This window comes from Symphalangus syndactylus, chromosome 22, assembly GCF_028878055.3.
Source record: "Symphalangus syndactylus isolate Jambi chromosome 22, NHGRI_mSymSyn1-v2.1_pri, whole genome shotgun sequence".
Classification (NCBI taxonomy): Eukaryota; Metazoa; Chordata; class Mammalia; order Primates; family Hylobatidae; genus Symphalangus; species Symphalangus syndactylus.
In genome coordinates, this window is record NC_072444.2 from 13,011,453 (window position 1) to 13,034,179 (window position 22,727).

At 44.1% G+C, this 22,727-nt stretch overlaps 1 protein-coding gene across 1 annotated transcript in view; it reads right to left on the reverse strand.

Moving 5' to 3' along the window:
* Window positions 1–11,500: 11,500 nt before the first annotated feature.
* NCMAP (non-compact myelin associated protein) overlaps window positions 11,501–22,727 on the reverse strand; it is a 51,974-nt gene continuing 40,747 nt past the window's right edge. Inside the window, exons 3-4 of the mRNA XM_055262714.2 lie at window positions 16,104–16,188; window positions 11,501–11,834 (exon numbers count right to left, since the gene is read on the reverse strand). Of these exons, the coding sequence (XP_055118689.1) occupies window positions 11,693–11,834; window positions 16,104–16,188 (227 nt within the window). The 3' untranslated portion in view covers window positions 11,501–11,692. The remainder of the gene's footprint in view (window positions 11,835–16,103; window positions 16,189–22,727) is intronic.

Genomic DNA, 22,727 nt, shown 5'->3' on the forward strand with positions numbered 1-22,727 from the left:
ATGCGCCTGTTACTTCTTGCAATAGGCTCTAAATTGTTCTCCCAGCCTCCAGTCTCTCCCACACCAATCCATTCTGCACATTGTAGCACAGATCCTTAAAGCACAGATCCTTAAAGCACAGATCTGATCTTGCCACTTCTCCCCTCAAGCATTTTCAATGGCTCTCCACTGCCTTCAAAATAGCCAAGGAATGAAGATCCTTCAGCCTCTTTTCTCTTCCCAGCCCATCTTCCACTATCTCCTTTGGGCTTCTGCGAAACCGAAGCTTTTCTCTCCTGCAGAGAGCTCTTCTTCTTTTTTTTTTTTTATTTTTTGAGATGGAGTTTCACTCCTGTTTCCTAGGCTGGAGTACAATGGTGCAATCTCAGCTCACTGCAACCTTCGCCTCCCAGGTTCAAGCGATTCTTCTGCCTCAGCCTTCCGAGTAGCTGGGATTACAGGTGCCTGCCACCATGCCTGGCTAATTTTTGTATTTTTAGTAGAGATGGGATTTCGCCATGTTGGCCAGGCTGGTCTTGAACTCCTGACCTCAGGTGATCCACCTGCCTCGGCCTCCCAAAATGCTGGGATTACAGGTGTGAGCGACCACGCCTGGCCCAGAGCTCTCTTCTTTATCTCTCTTCTTCTCCCACTTCTCTTCAGTCACTCCTACTCCATCTGTTTTTTGTTTTTTGTTTTTTAGATGGAGTTTCACTCTTGTTGCCCAGGCTGGAGTGCAATGGTGCAATCTTGGCTCACTGTAACCTCTGCCTCCCAGGTTCAAGCAATTCTCCTGCTTCAGCCTCCCAAGTAGCTGGGATTACAGGCTTCACCACCACGTTTGGCTAACTTTGTATTTTTAATAGAGGCGGGATTTCACCATGTTGGTCAGGCTAGTCTCGAACTCCTGACCTCAGGTGTTCTTCCCCACTCAGCCTCCCAGTGTGCTGGGATTACAGGCGTGAGCCACCGTGCCTGGCCCTACTCCATCTGTTTTGTTTTGTTTATTTGAGACAGGGCCTCATTCTGTTGCCCAGGCTGGAGTACAGAGGCGTAATCATAGTTCACAGCAGCATCAACCTCGCAGGCTCAAGTGATCCTCCTGCCTCAGCCTCCCAAGTAGCTGGGACTACAGGCATGCACCAGCATGCCAGCTTTTTTTTTTTTTTTGCTAGAGACAAGTTCTTCCTAAGTTGCCCAGGCTGGTCTTGGACTCTTGGCGTCAGGCAATCCTCCTGCCTTGGCCTCCCACAATGCTGGGATTACAGGCATGAGCCACTGCCTCTGGCCCCTATTCAATCTTTTACTCTTAGTTTATATGTTATTTATTCTGGGGAGCCCTTCCTGATTCCCACTCCCAATCTATGAACCTCCAGACTGAGCTAGGTGCCTCAGCAAGAGGTGTATATAACACCTTGAACTTCCCCTATTGCAAAACAAATTGTTCTATATTGTGGTTGTTTGTTTAATTGTCTGTCTTCTCTGGCAGAGGATGATATGGTTTGGCTGTGTCCCTACCCAAATCTCATCTTGAATTGTAGCTCCCATAATTCCCACGTGTTGTGGGAGAGATCCAGTGGGAGGTAATTGAATTATGGGGACTGGTTTTTCCCATTCTGTTCTCATGATAGTGAATAAGTCTCATGAGATCTGATGGTTTTATAGAGGGGAGTTCCCCTGCACACGCTCTCTTGCATGCCACCATGTAAGACATGACTTTGCTTCTCATTCACCTTCCACCAGGATTGTGAGGCCTCCCCAGACATGTGGAACTGTGAGTCAATTAAATCTCTTTCCCTTATAAATTACCCAGTCTCAGGTATGTCTTTATTAGCAGTGTGAGAACAGACTTAATACAGGGGATAAGTTTTGAGGACCACAGGTAAGTCAGAGACCATGTTTATCTTGCACATCATGTTAACTCCAATGACTGCTATGCAAAAGTAAGCAAGAAAGATGCTGGCCACAGCGGCACCCCTGTAGTCCCAGCTACTCAGGCAGGAGGATTGCTTGAGCTCAGGAGTTTGAGGGCATCATAGCAAGATCCCATTCCTTAAAAAAAAAAAAAAAAGTAAGAAAGGAGGAACAAATGAACTGAATGTTTTTCCTTGACTTCAAAGTTTTACTCTTGCCTTTATTTATCCCACCTGACCTATCTTTGCCACAATTCCTATCAATAAAATTTCTACAGAAACTACACATATACAGTCACTCAATTCATGATAAGGTGATGCTATAGTAACACAGGAAAAGAATAATCTTCTTGACAAATGATTCTCAGTCAATCAGATATCTATATGGAAGAAAGGAATCTTGACCCCACCTCCCACACATGGCAAAATCAATTTCAGACGGATCACAGATCCAGATATAAAAAGTAAAACAATGTGACTTTTAGAAGAAAACAGAGAAGAAAAATCTTTAGGTAGGCAATGATTTCTTAAGCAGAATACAAAGAGCACTAATTATAAAGGAAAACATTGATAACGTTTAGATTAAAAATATATTTTCCCTAAAAGAAACCATTAAGAATATAAAAAGGCAGACAAAGAATAGAAAAATAATAGAGAAAAAATCAACAAAACCAAAAATTGGATTTTTGTAACAATCAAGAAAATTGACAAAGCTTTAGCTCAATTGAACAAAGAAAAAAGGAGAAAAGATTTGAATTACTAAAATCAGGAATGAAAGAGACAGCATCACTACTGATCTTTCAGAAATAAAAAGGATTATAAGGGAATAGTATAAAAAATTGTATGCCAAGAAACTAGCTAACCTAGATAAAATAAACAAATTCCTGAAAAGACACAAGTTACCAAAACTGACTTAAGAAGAAATAGAAAATCTGAATAGACCTATAACAAGTAAAAAGATTGCATTAGTAATAGTAGTTAAAACAACAACAACACATTTCTTACAAAGAAAAGCTTAGACCCAGATGGCTTCACTGGTAAATTCTACCAGATGTTTAAAGAATTAATACCAATGCTTCCAAAAAATAGAAAAGGAGAAAATGCTTCCCAACTCATTCTATGAGGCCAATATTACTCTGATACCAAAACCAAACAAAGACATCATAAGAAAAGAAAACTACAGACCTATATGTCTTATAAATATAGATGCAAAAATCCTCAACAAAAACATATGAAAATCAATTGAGGTAATATCCTATATTAATAGAATAAAATACAAAAACAATATGATTATCTTGATAAATATAGAAACAGCATTTGGCAAAATTCAACTCCCTTTCCTGATAAAAGCACTCAAAGTAGAAACAGAAGTGAATTTCCTCAACCTAAAAAAGGCCATCTGTAGTAAAATTCATGGGTATCATCATATTTAATGATGAAAGGCTGGTTGCTTTCCTCTAAGATCAGGAAGAAGACAAAAATGCCTGCTCTCACCACTTCTATTCAGCCTAGTAGTGGAAGTTCTAGCCAGAGCAATTCAGTAAGAAAAAGAAATAAGAGGGCCGGGCGCGGTGGCTCACGCTTGTAATCCCAGCACTTTGGGAGGCCGAGGCGGGCGGATCACGAGGTCAGGAGATCGAGACCACGGTGAAACCCCGTCTCTACTAAAAATACAAAAAATTAGCCGGGCGTCGTGGCGGGCGCCTGTAGTCCCAGCTACTCAGAGAGGCTGAGGCAGGAGAATGGCGTGAACCCAGGAGGCGGAGCTTGCAGTGAGCCGAGATCGCGCCACTGCACTCCAGCCTGGGCGACAGAGCGAGACTCCGTCTCAAAAAAAAAAAAAAAAAAAGAAATAAGAGGTATCCAGATTGTAAAGGAAGAAGTAAAATGATCTCTGTTTGCAAATGACATGATCTCATATGTAAAAACCCTAAAGATCCCACAAAAAACAAAAAACCTGTTAGGGCTAATTTAAAAAATTCCTAAATATTGCAGTATACAAAATCAACAGGCAAAATTAGTTGCATTTCTATGCACTAGCAATGAAAAATTCAAAAAGGAAATTAAAACATTTACGATAGTATCAAAAAGCATAAAATACTTAGGGAAATATTTAGCATAAAAGGTGAAAGATTTGTACACTGAAAACCAAAATTTCTTTGCAAAATTAAAGAAGCCCAAAATAAATAAAAATACATCCATGTTCATGGAACAAAAGACTTAATGTTATTAAAATGGCAATACTACCCAATTTGATCTACAAATTCAACTTAATTTCTATCAAAATCCCAGCTGCCATTTTTGCAAAATTGACGAGCTGATACTAAAATTCATATGGAGATATAAGAAACCTAGAATAGCCAAAATAATATTTTTCTTTTCTTTTTTTTTTTTTGAGACGGAGTTTTGCTCTTGTCCCCCAGGCTGGAGTGCAATGGTGTGATCTCAGCTCACTGCAACCTCCGCCTCCTGGGTTCAAGCGATTCTCCTGCCTTAGCCTCTGAAGTAGCTGGGATTACAGGCATGCACCACCATGCCCGGCTAATTTTTAGTAGAGTTGGGGTTTCACTATGTTAGCCAGGCTAGTCTCAAACTCCTGACCTCAAGTGATCCCTCCACCTTGGCCTCCCAAAGTGTTAGGATTTCAGGCATGAGCCACCATGCATGGCCCAAAATAATCTTGAACAAGGAAAACAAAGAGGGAGGACAAGAAAAAGTTTGAGGACTCACACTTCCTGATTTCAAAACTTATTATCAATCAACACAGTGTGAAAATGGCGGAAGAATAGAAATATAGATCATGGAACAGAATTCAGAGTCCAGGTATAAACGCTCATATTTATGGTCAACTGTTTTTTGACTAGAGTACCAAGATAATTCAATGGGAAAAAAATAGTCTTTTCAACATATGGTGCTGGGACAAGTGAATATCTACATGCAAAAGGATAAAGCTGGCCCCTATCTCACACCATATATAAAAATTAACTCAATAACTTGGTCCTCAGTTTGATCAGAAAAAAAGAAAAAAATTAACTCAAAAGGGATCATAGACCAAATTTTAAGAGCTAAAACTAGAAAACTCTTACAAGAAAACATAGGAGAAAACCTTCATGACTCTGGATCAGGCAATGATTTCTGAGATATGAAATCAAAAGCGCAAGTGACAAAAGACAAAATAGATGAATTGGGCTTTGTCGAAATTAAAAATGTTTGAGCCGGACATGGTGGCTCACGCCTGTAATCCCAACGCTTTGGGAGGCTGAAGCGGGCAGATCACCTGAGGTCAGGAGTTTGAGACCAGCCTGACCAACATGGCAAAACCTTGTCTGTACTAAAAATACAAAAATTAGATGGGAGCAGTGGTGCGTGCCTGTAATCCCAGTTACTTGGGAAGCTGAGGCAAGAGAATTGCTTGAACTTGGGAGGTGGAGGTTGTAGTGAGCCAAGATCATGCCACTGTACTCCAGCCTGGGAGACACAGCAAGACTCTGTCTCAAAAAAAAAAAAAAAAAAAAAAAAAATTAAAAACATTTGTGCTGCAAAGGACATCACCAAGAAAGCGAAGAAAAGACGACCCACAGAACAGGAGAAAATGTTTGCAAATTATATATCTTATAAGGGACTTGTATCCAGAATATATAAAGAATTCTTACAACTCAAAAACAACAAAAATCAAATAACCCAATTTAAAAATGAGCAAAGAAGTTGCAATAGACATTTCTTCAAAAATGATATAAAAATCACCAATCTGTACATGAAAAAGATGCTCAATATCATTCACTAGGGAAATGCAAATCAAAACCACAATGAGATACAATTTCTTACTCATTAGGATGGCTACAATAAAAAAGATGGACAATAACAAGTGTTAATGAGGAAGTGGGGAAATCAGAACCCTCATACGTTACTGCTGAGGATATTAAATGGTGGCGCCATTTCAGAAAACAGTTTGGCATTTCCTTAAAAGGTTAAACATAGAGTTATCATCTCATGCAGCAATTCCTCTCCTAAGGTATATGCCCAAGAGAATTAGAGCCTATGTCTGCACAAAAACTTGTACATAATGTTCACGGCACCATTATTATTATTATTATTATTTATTTTTGAGATGGAGTCTCACTTTGTCACCCAGGCTAGAGTGCAGTGGTACAATCTTGGCTCACTGCAACCTCAGCTTCCCGGGTTCAAGCAATTCTCCTGCCTCAGCCTCCCGAGTAGCTGGAATTACAGGCATGGGCCACCATGTCCAGCTAATTTTTGTTTTTTTTTTTAGTAGAGAAGGAGTTTCACCATGTTGGCCAGGCTGGTCTCAAACTCCTGACTTCAAGTGATCCGCCCACCTCGGCCTCCCAAAGTGCTGGGATTACAGGTGTGAGCCACCGCACTCAGCCAATACCTCTTCATTAACATTCACCAAGTCACAAAGTCTCTGGGATACCTGCAGTTGGAGACAACTCTACTTTCTCCAAGATTCCACAGCACTTTGTAGAATCCTTGGATGACTCAGCCTCATCTAGAAGCATCTGTAGGGAAAAAACAAGAGCTTTGGAGTCCTGGGTTCTAGCGGGAGCCACTTCCCAGGTGGGTGACCATGAGCAAATTCCCCACAGCTGTTCAGTTCTTAGCTACACACAGCAAGAAGTGATTCTGCTGATATAAGGGGCTCAGGTAGTTGCTGGAATCTCCAGAAGATCCAAGCCAGGCTCAGAGGTATGCTGCAGGTGTCTAAATCACACTAAAGAGCTCATCTGGTGCGGGCACCATTGCTGTTGCTGTGGGCATCACTCACATAGCCAACCCTATGGACACTCAGTAATGTACTGCTGCTAGAATCCCTGATATAGCTGCCTCTTGAAATGGAGGGTGCCATATACACGCCACCAGGACAGATTCTGGTGATCCAAAGTCCATGGCAGGAGTGTCTGATCAGTCTGATTAGCAGAAGTCCAGGTCATGTCCCTCACCCTCGCTGCAAGGGATTCTGGGAAAAAAAGTATCTGGCCTCTTCAGCTTTCATAGCAGGAGGTAGTCTGGCTTCTTAATGTAGAGCATTTCCCAACCATGACAACAGTCACCAAAAGAATGACAAATGCTCATTGCATCACTCAAGGACAACTTACCTTCCTGAACCTGTTTCCTGATCCATAAAATAGGATAATGATGGCTCCTACGGATAGCAGTTATAAGGATTAAAGTTGCTGGTGGTTATAAAGCGCCTATTCTCTGCCTGGCACACAGTAGGAGCTTCATTTATGGTAAACATCATCACTGGTGTTTTAGGGTTCATTCTAAGGTTTCCAACAATTCCAGCAGTCCCCATCCTTGGCATCTCAGTGCCTCTTGTGTTCTAACTACAGGCTGTGAGATGGGATTTCTTTTGTCATATCTGAGCAAGTTAACAAGTTTTCCAACTCACAGAAACGTCTGTTGACAGCCAGCCCATCTTCAGTCTTTAAAAGTGATGATGCAAATGACACAATGTTTGAAAAGACTTCCCCTTAGGACTCTTTTCTTCTTTTTTTTTCTAAAGATGGAGTCTTGCTCTGTCGCCCAGGCTGGAGTGCAGTGGGACGATCTTGGCTCACTGCAAGCTCCACCTTCTGGGTTCAAACGATTCTCCTGCCTCAGTCTCCCAAGTAGCTGGGATTATGGGTGCCCACCACCTTACCTGGCTACTTTTTGTATTTTTGGTAGAGACGGAGTTTCTCCATGTTGGCCAGGCTGGTCTCAAACTCCTAACCTCAAGTGATCCGTCCACCTTGACCTCCCAAAGTGCTGCAATTACAGGCATGAGCCACCACGCCCAGCCGTCTTAGGATTCTATTTACTTTGTCAGGGAAAGGACATTTTAGAAAAGGTATTTGTTAGCTCTAAACTTAACTGAAATAAACTCAACACATGTTTGATTTAAACCTTTTTATTGTCAGATATTTTTCTTTAAGCATTTATTAGCTTTGATTGTTTCAGCGGCCAAATAAGGCAGCATCTGCTAAGAAAGGCACCTCATCAGAAACAAAATACATAACCACGTGGTGAGATCCCCGCATGAGAGCAGCTGCTAACTCCTTGAGAGCAGCAATTGTGTCTTAATGTACTTAGTGGCACCTCAACTTGCACATAGGAACCCTTCTTACAGGATGTTTATTATCTTCATTAGTCAAAAACGAGACACTCGAATCCTTTTATTTGCCTCGCCCTCACCACCCCATCTCCCCTTCTTTCCTCCACCTCCAAGCCTTCATTTAGCAAAAGAACATATACTAGAGGGTAACCCCTAGAAGACTGCACTGTGGGCAGAAGAGTCTAGTTTTAGGGTTGAAATATGCTTTGAGACAGGGTCTGGCTCTGTCACCCCGGCTGGAGTGCAGTGGCGTGATCTCAGCCCACTGCAACCTCTGCCTCCCAGGCTCAAGCCATCCTCCTACCTCAGCCTCCCAAGTAGCTGGGAGCACAGGCGTGCACCACCACGCTTGGCTAATTTTTGTATTTTTTTGTAGAGACGAGGTTTCACCATGTTGCCCAGGCTAGTCTTGAACTCCTGGGCTCAAGCAACTGACTGCCTCTGACTCCCAAAGGGCTGGGAGTACAGGCGTGCACCACCACAGCTGCCCCGAAACACCTCTTTCAAGCCGAATATGTTTAGGGGAGCATATTTGTTCATGGCTTGAGCCCTCAAAGAAATGGCTTTGCTCTGATTAGATGCCATTCTACCCCTTGCTCCTCGGGCCTGAGTAGTATGGTGAATGAAGCAGGAATCCTTAGCACTTGGATGTATTGAGAAGGGGCTCCTCTGGCCACGGTCATGGACGCCCAAAGGAGTTAGAAGTGGCTTTTCCTTCACCTTCAGCCTGGAAGCCAGAACCCTGATCTCTACTCAAACACATGGACAAACCCGTGTTCCCCTTGTTCAGCCCATAAAAGAGTCTGTACTGCTTTGAGCCGGGCGGACAGAGCAGTGTGACTTCACAAAAAAGACAGACTTTGGAGTCAAGAGACCTGGTTTTGAGTCTTGTCTTTGTGACTTACTAGCTGTGTGACTTTGGGAAAGTACTTTTTTTCTTTCTCTTTGAATCAGAAATTTTCATCTGTTTTGGAAAAAATAATTCCTCCCCACGTTTTTGGGAAAATTTAATCCTATGAGATAATTTATGTGAAAGCATCTTACAAAGTCCCTGACACTTGGTGGATATTTAAACACAGTAGGAAGAAATAATGACCAGGGAGGAAGAATGTGCCAGTATTTCTCCAGAGCTATTCCACAGAGTATTTTTACAGTGGGACATCATGAGCCGTGTGACCCTGGGTCAGACCTCTTACCTCCCTGACTCTTGATTTCCCCTCATAATGGATTTTTCTTTTTTTGAGATGCAGTTTCACTCTGTTGCCCAGGCTGGAGTGCAGTGGCACGATCTTGGCTCACTGCAACCTCTGCCTTCCAGGTTCAAGTGATTCTCATGTCACAGCCTCCCTAGTAGTGGGATTACAGGCACACGCCACCACGCCCAGCTAAATTTTGTATTATTAGTAGAGACAGGGTTTCACCATGTTGGCCAGGCTGGTCTCAAACTCCTGACCTTAAGTGATCCGCCTGCCTCAGCCTCCCAAAGTGCTGGGATTACAGGCATGAGCCACAACACCCGGCCTCAGAAGGGATTTCTGACCCCAAGAGGGAGAGACTCCTAAAATTTGAGGTTAAATGTCAAAGTGTGTCACTTTCTATAACACAATAGAGATTTATTACCTTGTTTCCAAGATGCTATCAATTATAAGATCATAATTTATTAAAAACAACTTTTTGAGAGGAAGTAAAGAACTACAATTATATTAATGAACCCATCAATAGCAAGATACGTTCTGATTTCAGAATCATTAAAATGTGAAGAAATGTCTATCTTGCAATTGAAAAAAAAAGCCTATAATAATAATAATGTTGGTTCCTAGGCTGGGCACCACAGTGCATTCCTATAATCGCAGCACTTTGGGAGGCCAAAGCAGAAGGATCACTTGAGACCAGGGGTTCAAGACCAACCTGGGCAACACGGCGAGACCCCATCTCTACAAAAATAAAAAATAAAAAAATTAGCCTGGTGAGGTGACACATACCTGTAGTCCCAGCTACTCTGGAGGCTGAGGAGGGAGCATCCCTTGAGCCCAGGAGTTCGAGGCTGCAGTGAGGTGTGAGCATGCCACTGCACTCCAGCCCAGGTGACAGTGAGGCTCTGTCTCAAAAAAAAAAAAAAGAAAAGAAAAAGAATCCTGGTTCCCATTTATTAAGCATCTCCTGGTGCCAGGCACTATACTCCAGATGTTTTCCTAAGTCCTTCACTTGTTATAGTGCCCCGGTGAGGCAGGTGTTATCATTTCCACTTCATGGTTAGGAAACTGAATATAAAGAGGTTGAGTCACTTTTCCAAGGCCACACAACCAGGAAGTAGGGCTTGAATGGTAGGACTTCTTAATTCCAAATACTTTCTCTTCTTGGTAGATTGTTCTCCAGGCTAAGGAGTCAGAGACGAGGTCTCTATTGAATAGAAATGGGTTGTGAATGTGTTGCTTTGAACATGTCTTGAATCTGCAAGGTGACCAGGAAGGACAAAAGTAACATAGATAGAGTTGTAATCTAATTAATCTCCGAATACTGGTCCTTGGAAGGAAGGCGTTAACAGGACAGTCAGGGGTGCTCAGAATCCAGACAAAGGGGAGCCAAGGACCAAGACAGTCAGGGTTGATACAGCCCAGAGTGGGAGAAGGACCCTGATCAGTCACCAGGATCGTTCCAGGCCCACGGACAACACAACAAGCTCCTACCCTCGAGGCCGCTATTCTGCAGAGTCAGCCTATTCCGTCACTGACTCTTTACTAAGGAAGCAGAAATCTTTTGAGGATAATCTAGTTCTTCTTGCAACCTGTCTTCAAGAGGGGAAAATCTGGCCGGGCGCGGTGGCTCAAGCCTGTAATCCCAGCACTTTGGGAGGCCGAGGCGGGCGGATCACGAGGTCAGGAGATCGAGACCATCCTGACTAACACGGTGAAACTCCGTCTCTACTAAAAATACAAAAAAAAAAAAAATTAGCCGGGCGTGTTGGCGGGCGCCTGTAGTCCCAGCTACTCGGGAGGCTGAGGCAGGAGAATGGCGTGAACCTGGGAGGTGAAGCTTGCAGTGAGCCGAGATCGCGCCACTGCACTCCAGCCTGGGGTACAGAGCAAGACTCCGTCTCAAAAAAAAAAAAAAAAAAAAAAAAGAGGGGAAAATGTGCTGAGCAATCGTCATGAGCCAGCAGGTGGAGATGTAGTACTGGAACAAGTTATACGTTAACAAGGTTTTCTGGTTAGTTAGTCCAAGTTAGTTCCCCTGTGCCTGGTTATGGGATTGAATGTTTTGCTCTGTGAAGCTGTGGATACGGCGCTTCATCTGATACGAACCCCGTGACAGATCCTACTGTGATACTCTCAGCAGTGCTCCCTGACACCTGGCTCCTGGGCTATCTGTCTATCTGTCTAACTACAGTGTGGGGGAAAGCCAAGCCCACATTGGTGGATTCCCAACATAGCTCTACCTCATCAGACGACAAAAGAATGTTCTGCAGCTTTTTGGTGGGGTGGCAGCAGGGACGCGGACATAGTTGGGGTAGGGCAGGGCAGACAAGGTTGAGGATTCCTGGAAGCATCAGAGATTGCGCAAAGATGTCTCTGTCGACCTGACCGGAAGAAGCTCACTGTGAAGCTGCCAGAGTGTGCCTCTGGGTCTCGACTCTGGAGAGGCTCTTCGGACGGTGGTGGAGATTGCGCCAGGGTAGAGGTCATCGCGTCTCCACGTGGACGTCAGCAGGACTGAAGGTCACAGTTGCAGGGTGTTGGCTGCCGTTGCTGTTTGGGCCCACGGCAGAAGGGGCGGTTGGCTTGGGGCCCTTGGGCTCCAGTTCCCGCCTCGTCCTCATTTTCCTGTAGGGAGGTAACGTGCACATGTTTGGGTCTTTCCCCTGGTATGCCGTGGGGAATGGGCTCTGTGACTACAGTTCTGGCCAACAGATTAATGTAGATTAACACAGACATTAAATCACGTCGCTTACTTGCCACCACAGAGTTTTACAACTGGAAGGGACCTTAGGCATCAGCTAGCCTGCCCTTCAATTTTTTTCACTTAGATCAGATATTTAATTTTATTTGTTTCTATTAAGGAATGAGTAAAATGTCAGAGGTGGCAATATCAAAGATAAAAATAAAGATACTACATTTTTTATGTTCAAAGTTGTAGCATGTATTACATTTTCCAGCCTCATTATGCTTGCTAAGTTTATTGCTAGAAATATTTAAGAACTTTTTACATAATTGAAAAGAGAATGTACTGAAAACATTTATCTTGGCTTCATTTAATATGCCGTAAAATTCAATAATGAAAAACAATTATTAATTCTTTTTTTTTCTTTTTTTGAGACAGAGTCTCGCTCTGTCGCCCAGGCTGGAGTGCAGTGGAGCGATCTTGCCTCACTGCAACCTCCACCTCCTGGGTTCAAGCGATTCTCCTGCCTCAGCCTCCCGAATAGCTGGGATCACAGGCGCCTGCCACCATGCCCAGCTAATTTTTGTACTTTGTAGTAGAGATGGGGTTTCAACATGTTGGTCAGGCTGGTCTCGAACTCCTGACCTCAGGTGATCCACCTACTTCGGCCTCCCAAAGTGCTGTGATTACAGGCATGAGCCACCACGCCCAGCCAAATTTTTATATTTTTAGTGTAGATGGGGTTTCACCATGTTGGCCAGGCTGGTCTTGAACTCCTGGCAAGTGATCCTCCCCCCTTGGCCTCCCAAAGTGCTGGGATTGCAGGTGTGTGCCACTATGCCTGGCCAACAATTATGAATTCTCATGTCTTCATGATATTTCATCTTGCTGACATATTTTTATATGTATATTATATATATATATATATATATATATTTTTTTTTTTTTTTTTTTTGAGACAGAGTCTTACCCTGGTTTCCCAGGCTGAAGTGCAGTGGCACAATCTCAGCTCACTACAGCCTCAATATCCCAGGCTCAGGTGATTCTCCCACCTCAGCCTCCCAAATAGCTGGAACTACAGGTGCACACCAGCATGCCTGGCTAACTTTTTGTATTTTTAGTAGAGATAGGGTTTCACTATGTTGCCCAGGCTGGTCTCGAACTCCTGGATTCAAGCAATCCACCTGCCTCAGCCTCCTGGGGTGCTGGGATTATAGGCGTGAGCCACTGCACCCAGCCTTATAATTATTTGTTAAAAATGTCAAATCTTCAGGGAAGTTGCACAAATAGTACAGTTAATACTTTAATACTCTTGTTACAATTTGAATGTGGCCCCCAAAAAGCCTGCATTGGAAACTTAATCCCTACTTCAACAGTGTTGAAAGGTGGGGCCTAATGGGAGGAGTTTAGGTCATAAGGACTCCACCCTCATGAATCCATTAATGCCAATTATAAAAGGACTTCTTAGGCTGTGAATTTGATCTCTTGCTCTCTCTGATTCTCTCTTTGCCCTTCTATCGAGGGATAACAGAGCAAGAAGGCCCTTGCCAGATACTGGCCCCTCAATATCTTAAACTTCCCTGCCTCCAGAACCGCAGGAAATAAATCTCTTTTCTGTATAATTTACCCAGTCTCAGATATTCTGTGTTAGCAGCACAGCATAGCCTAAGACAGCCCTTCACTGAACAATTGACTCATTACTAACAGTTTGCCACATCTGCTTTTTTCTCTCTATTACTTTCTCTTTCTCTATTGTCACACACAGTTTTTTAAAACCATGAACCATTTGTGAGTTGCAGGCATCATGCCACCGCACTCCTAAATACTCCTAAGAACAAAGACATTCTCCAATGTATTTATAATGCAATTATCGAGCTTTGAGACTCTTCATTTTAAACATGACAACATACAGGCAGGAGGAGGTTAAATAACTTGCTTGATTTTGACAAATCAAAGACTACTGAACCCAGGTTTCTCACTTCCCAGCTCAGGCACCAGCGCAAACAGGGTGGGTTGAGTGGATTCTCCATTCAGATTACGACCTAAAAAAGAGGTTCAGAGCTCCAGCAATAATGGAGATAAATAAAGGGTAGACATTGGGTTTTGATGCCGCTCCTGGTTTGGGATAGACTCAAAGTGTAATATCCCCAATTTTTTTTAAAATCACCTTTTAATGTTATTATTATTACATGTAATTGTGGGAGTATTTTCTTTGAAACCAGATGAACTAGGTTTGAATCCCAATTGTGCTAATTAGGGCTGAACAACCTTGGGCATATGATTTAATCTTTTTGTATCTGTTTCTACACCTATAAAATTGAGGATAATAGTAGTCCCCACCTTGTGAGGTTGTTAGATGAGGATTAAATGCATTAACACATGTAAGGAGCTTAGAACCATGCCTGGCATGTGGTATGAGATCAATATATGTTAGCTACCTTCATTTTATTTTTTTATTTTATTTTATTTATTTATTTTTTGAGACGGAGTCTCACATTGCCATCCGGGCTGGAGTGCAGTGGTGCGATCTCAGCTCACTGCAACCTCCGCCTCCTGGGTTCAAGCGATTCTCCTGCCTCAGCCTCCCAAGGAGCTGGGATTACAGGCACCCGCCACCATGCCCAGCTAATTTTTTGTATTTTTAGTAGAGATAGGGTTTCACTATGTTGACCAGGCTGGTCTCAAACTCCTGACCTCATGATCTGCCCGCCTCAGCCTCCCAAAGTGCTGGGATTACAGGTGTGAGCCACCACGCCCGGCCTAGCTACCTTTATTTTAAAAACTTTTTTTTTTTCCAGAGACAGGGTCTTGCTATGTTGCCCAAGCTGGTCTCAAACTCTGGGGCTCAAATGATCCTCCTGCCTCAGCCTCCTGACTAGCTGGGGTTACAGGCAGAGCCACCACACCTAGCAGCTCCCTTTATAAATAATATTCATATTCTTATAAAAACAATGCATGTTTACCATTCCTCAAAAATTAGGAACATCCCCCTCCCAGCAAAAACTAACAATGCCATCATGTAGACACACCAGTTATTAAGACCTTGCTGTGTTGCTCTCCCTTGGACATGTGTATGGGTAACTTATGTGTATGATTGAGATTACCGTGTGTATATTGTTTTGTAAACTTTGACAATATATTGTAAACAGCTTTCCTTATTAATCAGTGCACTTCTAATACATATATATATATGATTTTTTTTTTTTTTTGAGACTGAGTCTCGCTCTGTCGCCCAGCATGGGGTGCAGTGGCGTGATCTCGGCTCACTGCAAGCTCTGCCTCCCAGGTTCACGCCATTCTCCTGCCTCAGCCTCCTGAGTAGCTGGAACTACAGGCGCGAGCCACCACGCCTGGCTAATTTTTTGTATTTTTAGTAGAGACGGGGTTTCACCGTGTTAGCCAGGATGGTCTCCATCTCCTGACCTCGTGATCCGCCCATCTTGGCCTCCCAAAGTGCTGGGATTATAGGCGTGAGCCACCGCGCCCGGTCCATATGCAAATATATTTTTATAGACGGTCTTGCTATGTTGCCCAGGCTGGACTCAAACTCCTGGACTCAAGCCATCCTCCTGCCTCAGTCTTCTGAGTAGCTAGGATTACAGAGCACACTACTGCACCCGGCCATGATACTTTTTTAAAGAAATGGCTTCTAGGTCTTCTATGATATGTTTTATTTATAGTTTTTTAATTTTGATTTCTTCCCTGAAAAGAATTACCTTCCATCAAGGTTGTGACCGAAGGTAATTACACATAAGGTGATAATATATAAAATTTATTTTTTGTATGATCAAATTATATTCTTTTATTTCCCCTATACGTCTCCAGAAAGCAGAGTCAGCGTACATGCTTCGTATTTGTCATCTCAAATACTTATGTGGCCAGCTCATACAACCTAGAAGAGGGATCTCCGAGAGAAGAGGTCTGAACACTCCTCTGTTATCTGTAAATTACGAACAAATGTTTCCCACAGTGCTCAAGACCATTATTGTTGTCATTATTATTACATTAAAAAATATTTCTCCAAGTACAAAAATAGTCACTTTGAAATTCCTTCAACAGAACAGACGGCAAAAAGGACCCCCAAGGGTTAGCGCATTTACTAAAGGCTGAGGGATACTGCCAGGCACATGACGGGCACCCACATATCACCCCCCACTTATTGTGACGTCGCTGAGGGGACCAGGCAGTTCCAAAGCCCAAGGCATCCGTACCTGTTGTACATCTTCAGCAGGATCAGAACCACGGTGAAGATGATGATGACAAACACCACAACGGCAGCAACAATGGCTCCAGAACCTACAGAAAGGAGAGAAGCAGAGACCGTGAATGTGCGAACTGAACGCAGACCGGGAGGGCGCCCGGCTGTGGCACCTGACATCCTCACTGGGTCAAGGGAAGCAGGAGAGAGGGCAACATCCTGGGACACTCCCAGTTGACCCCAGGACAGTCACATCTGGAGTGGCTGTGCACCCCTGCCCCGAGCTGCGCTTGAAGGACCCCGTCCTTAGAACATCGTCTGCCAAAACTCTGCCTTAGGCAAAGTCCTGGTTCTTATCAGCTCCAGCACAGCCTCAAACTTCTGGGAAACAAACAAGCAACATACCCTCCCCTCCTTTTGATAATGCAAAAGTAGAATGTGATTTTTGTAGAAAATAATTTGAAAATATAAATATGTTCAGAAAAGAGGGGGTCGTTGAAGAACTCACTGGCCCAACAACTGTTGATTGTCTGCATATATACATTCACCAATGTGATCATGTTGATGCATGGTAAATATCTATCGGCCAGGTGCAGTGGCTCACGTCTGCAATTCCAGTACTTTGAGAGGATGGGGTGGGAGGATCACTTGAGCCCAGGAGTTCGAGACTAGCCTGGGCAACATAGCAAAATCCTATTTCTAGAAATAAAAAATAAAAAATTAGCCAGGTGTGGTGGCATGCACCTGTAGTGCCAGCTACTTGGGAGGCTGAGGAGGGAGGATCTCTTGAGCCTGGGAGGTTGAGGCTGCAGTGAGCCAAGATTGTGCCACTGCATTCCAGCCTGGGTTACAGAGCAAGACTCTATCTCAAAAAATAAAAATAAATACATAAATATCTGACTAGGTGCAGTGGCTCACATCTGTAATCTCAGTACTTTGTGAGGCTAGGGGGTGAGGATCACTTGAGCCCAGGAATTCCAGACCAGCCTGGGCAAGATGGCAAGACTCCATCTCTGTATAAAATTTCTTAAAAAAATGAGGCTGAGGCAGGAGAATGGCGTGAACCCGGGAGGCGGAGCTTGCAGTGAGCCGAGATTGCGCCACTGCACTCTAGCCTGGGCGACAGAGCGAGACTCCGTCTCAAAAAAAAAAAAAAAAAAAATACCCGTTATAGTTTTTAAATAATTTAATACTTATATGTTTGAATATCTGTCTTAAAGGAAATATTCCTAAATATGGAAAAATATGTACTTGGTAAAAATGGAACCATGGCCAGGTGTGGTGGCTCACACCTGTAATCCCAGCACTTTGGGAGGCCAAGGCGGGCAGATCACGAGGTCAGGAGTTTGAGACCAGCCTGACCAACATGGTGAAACCCTGTCTCTACTAAAAATACAAAAATTAGCCCGGGGTGGTGGCGGGCGCCTGTAATCCCAGCTACTCAGGAGGCTGAGGCAGGAGAATTGCTTGAACCCGGGAGGCAGAGGCTTCAATGAGCCAAGATCGTGCCACTGCACTCCAGCCTGGGCGACAGAGCGAGACTCCTTCTCAAAAATAAACAAAAAAAAGGGAACCATATTTCACATACTGTTTTATAACAATATCATAATCATCTTTCTGTTTAATTATATATTTTTCTTCATGACTTTCCATGGCTGCATAGTACTCCATTGTTTGGGTGTACCACAATCTGTTCACCAATTCTCTATTGAGAATACTTATGTTGTTTCCAGTTTTTCACTAATAAAAACAAGGCTGTGATGATGTCCTTGTAGCTTAATGTCTTAGACTCTCATTTCAATATTAGTTCTCAGTTCCAATGTCACACTCCAATTTTAGTTTCTTGTTTTTTTTTGGTTTTTTTGTTTTTTTTTTTGAGAGGGAGTTTCACTCTTATTGCCCAGGCTGGAGTGCAGTGGCGCGATCTCAGCTCACTACATCCTCTGCCTCCCGCGTTCAATTGATTCTTCTGCATCAGCCTCCTGAGTAGCTGGGATTACAGGCGCCTGCCATTACACCTGGCTAATTTTAGCATTTTTAGTAGAGATGGGGTTTCACCATGTTGGCCAGGCTGGTCTTAAACTCCTGAACTCAAGTGATCTGCCCACCTCGGCCTCCCAAAGTGCTGGGATTATAGGCGTAAGCCACCGCACCCAGCCTCCAATTTTAGTTTCAAGATCAGCATCCTTGTTGGAATTGATACTGAAAATATCAAGAACCGCTGGATGTGGTGGCTCACGGCTGTAATCCCAGCACTCTAGGAGGCCGAGGCAGGCGGATCACCTGAGGTCAGGAGTTGGAGACCAGCCTGGCTAACATGGTGAAACCCTGTCTCTACTAAAAATACAAAAATTAGCCAGACCTGGTGGCAGGCGCCTATAATTCCAGCTACTCGGGAGGCTTAGGCAGGAGAATTGCTTGAACCTGGGAGGCAGAGGTTGCAGTGAGCCAAGATTGCACCATTGCACTCCAGCCTAGGCGACAGAGCAAAACTCCATATCAAAAAAAAAAAAAAAAAGAAAATAGCAAGAACCATAAGCATGTTTATACTTTAAAGCAACCTATTTGATTCTGGAGAATTTCTCTTAAGGGAATAATCCTAAATACAGAAAAAGTTGTGTGAACGAAGACGTTTATTATGACAATATTCATATTCTAAATATGAGAATGGTTCAATAAGGTATGGCAACCTACAGAATGAAATATTGTACCACCATTTATTTATTTTTTAGAAATGGGGTCTTGCTCTGTCACCCAGGCTATAGTACAATGGCACAATCATAGCTCACTATAGCCTCGAACTCCCAGGCTCAAGTGATCTTCCCTTTTCAGCCACCTGAGTAGCTGGGACCACGGGTACATATCCCATGCAAGCTAATTTTTAAAACAGTTTTTGTAAAGACAGGGTCCTGCTACGTTGCCTAGGTTGGTCTCGAACTCCTGGCCTCAAGCAATCTTTCTGCCTCAGACTCCCAAAGTGTTGGGATTACAAGTGTAAGCCACCACTCCTGGCTATACAATAATTTAAATGAGGATTATGAAGACTGTGGTAACCTGGGATCACTTATGATGATGTTAAGTATAGAAAATAGGCCAGGTACAGTGGCTCACGCCTGTAATTACAGCACTTTGGGAGGCTGAGGAAGGCAGATCACCTGAGGTCAGGAGTTCAAGACCAGCCTGGCCAACATGGTGAAACACCGTCTCTACTAAAAATACAAAAATTAGCTGGGCGTGGTGGTACATGCCTGTAATCCCAGCTACTTGGGAGGCTGAGGCACGAGAATCGCTTGAGCCCGGGAAGCGGAGGTTGCAGTGAGGCAGTGAGCCGAGATGGCACCACTGTACTCCAGCCTGGGCGACAGAGTGAGACTCTGTCTCAAAAAAGAAAAAAAAAAAAGAAAGAAAAGAAAAGAAAATAGAAGAGATTACATATATCCACCCAATATGTATTTATATAGCATATGTTACAACCATTAAAATATGTGCATACAAGCATACTGTAGAGCAAAAGAAGCCAGATACGAAGGAGTGCATATGGTATATCTATATGCCATTTATATAAAGTTCAAAACCAAGCAGAACTAAGCGATGGTGGTAAAAGTCAGAACAGCGGGTCCCCTTGGGTGGGTGGAGGATGGTGATTAGAAGGGGAATCACAACCTCTAGGATACTGGTGGTGGCTCTGTTTTTTGATTTGGGGGCTGGTTGCACAGGTATGTTCACCTTGCGGCAATTCACCCAGCTGGACACTTACGATTTATGCACATTTTGAATGTAAGTAATGCCTTATAAAAAGTTTACTTAAAAAGCAAACAACCATATGCAAATATTCATAGGAAGAAATACTGGAAGGGGAGAAACAGAGAAGGTGCGAAATCCATCATGGAGCAACTTAGCTTTTTTTCCTTCTTGGGGAGACTTTAGTTCCGGGTGTTTCCACCTCAGCTGGCTAATTCTTTGTCGGGGAGGCTGTCTTGTGCATTGCAAGATGTTTAATCTTATCTCTTGCCTCTATCTACTAGATGCCAGTTACAATCCCCCCAAGTTCCCCCCACCCCCACCAAGCTGTGACTACCAAGATATCTCCAGATAATGCCAAATGGCCCCTACTGGTAGGGTTGCCAGATAAAATCAGAATTTTCAACAAACAATGGATACCATTTTAGTATAAGTACATCTCAAATATTGTATGACACATACTAAATAAGTATTCATTGTTTATCTTAAATTCAAATTTAACTGGGCATTCTACATTTTTATTTGCTAAATCTGGTAACCCTATCTAGGAGGGCAAAAGCACCTAGTTGAGAACCAATCTTCCTTCCTTCCTTCCTTCCTTCCTTCCTTCCTTCCTACCTTCCTTCCTTCCTTCCTACCTTCCTTCCTACCTTCCTACCTTCCTACCTTCCTTCCTTCCTTCCTTCCTACCTTCCTACCTTCCTTCCTTCCTTCCTTCTTTCCTTCCTTCCTACCTTCCTTCCTTCCTTCCTACCTTCCTTCCTTCCTACCTTCCTTCCTTCCTACCTTCCTTCCTTCCTTCCTACCTTCCTTCCTTCCTACCTTCCTTCCTTCCTTCCTACCTTCCTTCCTTCCTACCTTCCTTCCTACCTTCCTTCCTACCTTCCTTCCTACCTTCCTTCCTTCCTTCCTTCCTACCTTCCTTCCTACCTTCCTTCCTTCCTTCCTACCTTCCTTCCTTCCTACCTTCCTTCCTTCCTTCCTACCTTCCTTCCTTCCTACCTTCCTTCCTTCCTACCTTCCTTCCTACCTTCCTTCCTTCCTACCTTCCTTCCGTCCTTCCTTCCTACCTTCCTTCTACCTTCCTTCCTTCCTTCCTTCCTTCTCTCTCTTTCTTTCTTTCTTTCTCTCTCTTTCTCTCTTCCTTCCTTCCTTTTTTCTTCTCTTTCTTCTGTTTTTAATGGAGAACCTCCCCCTCCCATCCCCCTCCCCCTCCCTTCTCCTCCCCCTCCCTTCTCCTCCCCCTCCCTTCTCCTCCCCCTCCCTTCTCCTCCCCCTCCCTTCTCCTCCCCCTCCCTTCTCCTCCCCCTCCCCCCCTCCCCCTCCCCCTCCCTTCTCCTCCCCCTCCCTTCTCCTTCCCCTTCTCCTCCCCCTCCCCCTCCCCTCTCCCTCCCTCTCCCTCTCCTTTCCTTCTCTTTCTTTTATTTTTGACAGAGTCTCTCTCTGACAGCCAGGCTGGAGTGCAGTGGTGTGATCTCAGCTCACTGCAACCTCCACTTCCCAGGTTCAGGCGATTCTCACGCCTGAGCCTCCCAAGTATCTAGGACTACAGGTGTGCACCACCACACCCAGTTAATTTTTGTATTTTTAGTAGTAGAGATGGGGTTTTACCATGCTGGCCAGTCTCAAACTCCCAACCTCAGGTGATCCGCCCACTTTGGCTTCCCAAAGTGCTGGGATTACAGGCGTGAGCCACTGCGCCCGGCCATGAACCACTACTTTCAGTTCAATAAAAACAGAATTATTCTTGTCTTCCTGATAGTGATTCTCTCTACCCTGCATTTCCCTCAGAACTGTTTGGAGACACACCTCCTCTGGCCTCTGTAGGCCTGCCCACCCAGCAAGGAGCAGGATAGCCCATGGGACCCCGTCCTGGGAGCAAGCCCTTCTGACTCTTCATGGAAGAGACACATCCTGCCCTTAATCCAGCCACCTGCCAGAACCACAGCCTGAAGCTGTTTATCCCTGTGTGTAGGGAAGTCTGTCCCATGCCCAGGGGTATATGTGTAGCCAGCTGAAATGTCTGACACATACCCAAGCGTCTCCTTATACAATCAATTGATTTTCTGAAGAGTCATTCTGAAATTTTTCCTTCCAGGGGCCACTTGTTCACGGCAAATGCCTCCCCAGAACTCACTCTTCCTGCCTACATTCATTTACTCTTTCATCAGTTGATGGGATGTTTTTTTGCCTTGCAAAATAGTATAAAAATAGCTACTTCAGATGTTTGTTTGTTTGTTTGTTTGTTTAGAGACAAGTTCTGACTCTGTTATCCAGGCTGGAATGCAGTGGCACAATCTAAGCTCACCGCAGCCTCGACCTCCCAGGCTCAAGCAATCCTCCTGCCTCAGCACCCCCCGTGTAGCTGGGACTCCAGGAGCACCACCACCACGCCTGGCTAATTTTGGTATTTGTTGTAGACATGGGGTCTCCCCATGTTGCGCAGGCTCGTCTCAAAATCCCAAGCTCAAGCAATCTGCCTGCCTTGGCCTCCCAAATTGCTGGGATTACAGGCATGAGCCACCATGCCCAGCAGTAGCTACATTTTAAGGTGTCCCATTTAGAGTCATTTTACAAGAGATTCAAATTTCAGTGCCTTCTAGGTCCCAAGACTTTTTAGCGAAAACAATAGCAATCGTAGTAGTAATAATATTTTTTTGTTTGTTTTGGAGACTCGCTCTGTTGCCCAGGCTGGAGTACAGTGGCAAGATCTCAGCTCACTGCAACCTCTGCTTCCCAGGTTCAAGTGATTCTCCTGCCTCAGCCTCCTGAGTAACAGGTGCACACCACCATGCCCACCTAATCTTTGTATTTTTAGTAGAGATGGGGTTTCACTATGTTGGCCAAGCTGGTCTCAAACTCCTGACCTCAAGTGATCCACATGCCTCAGCCTCCC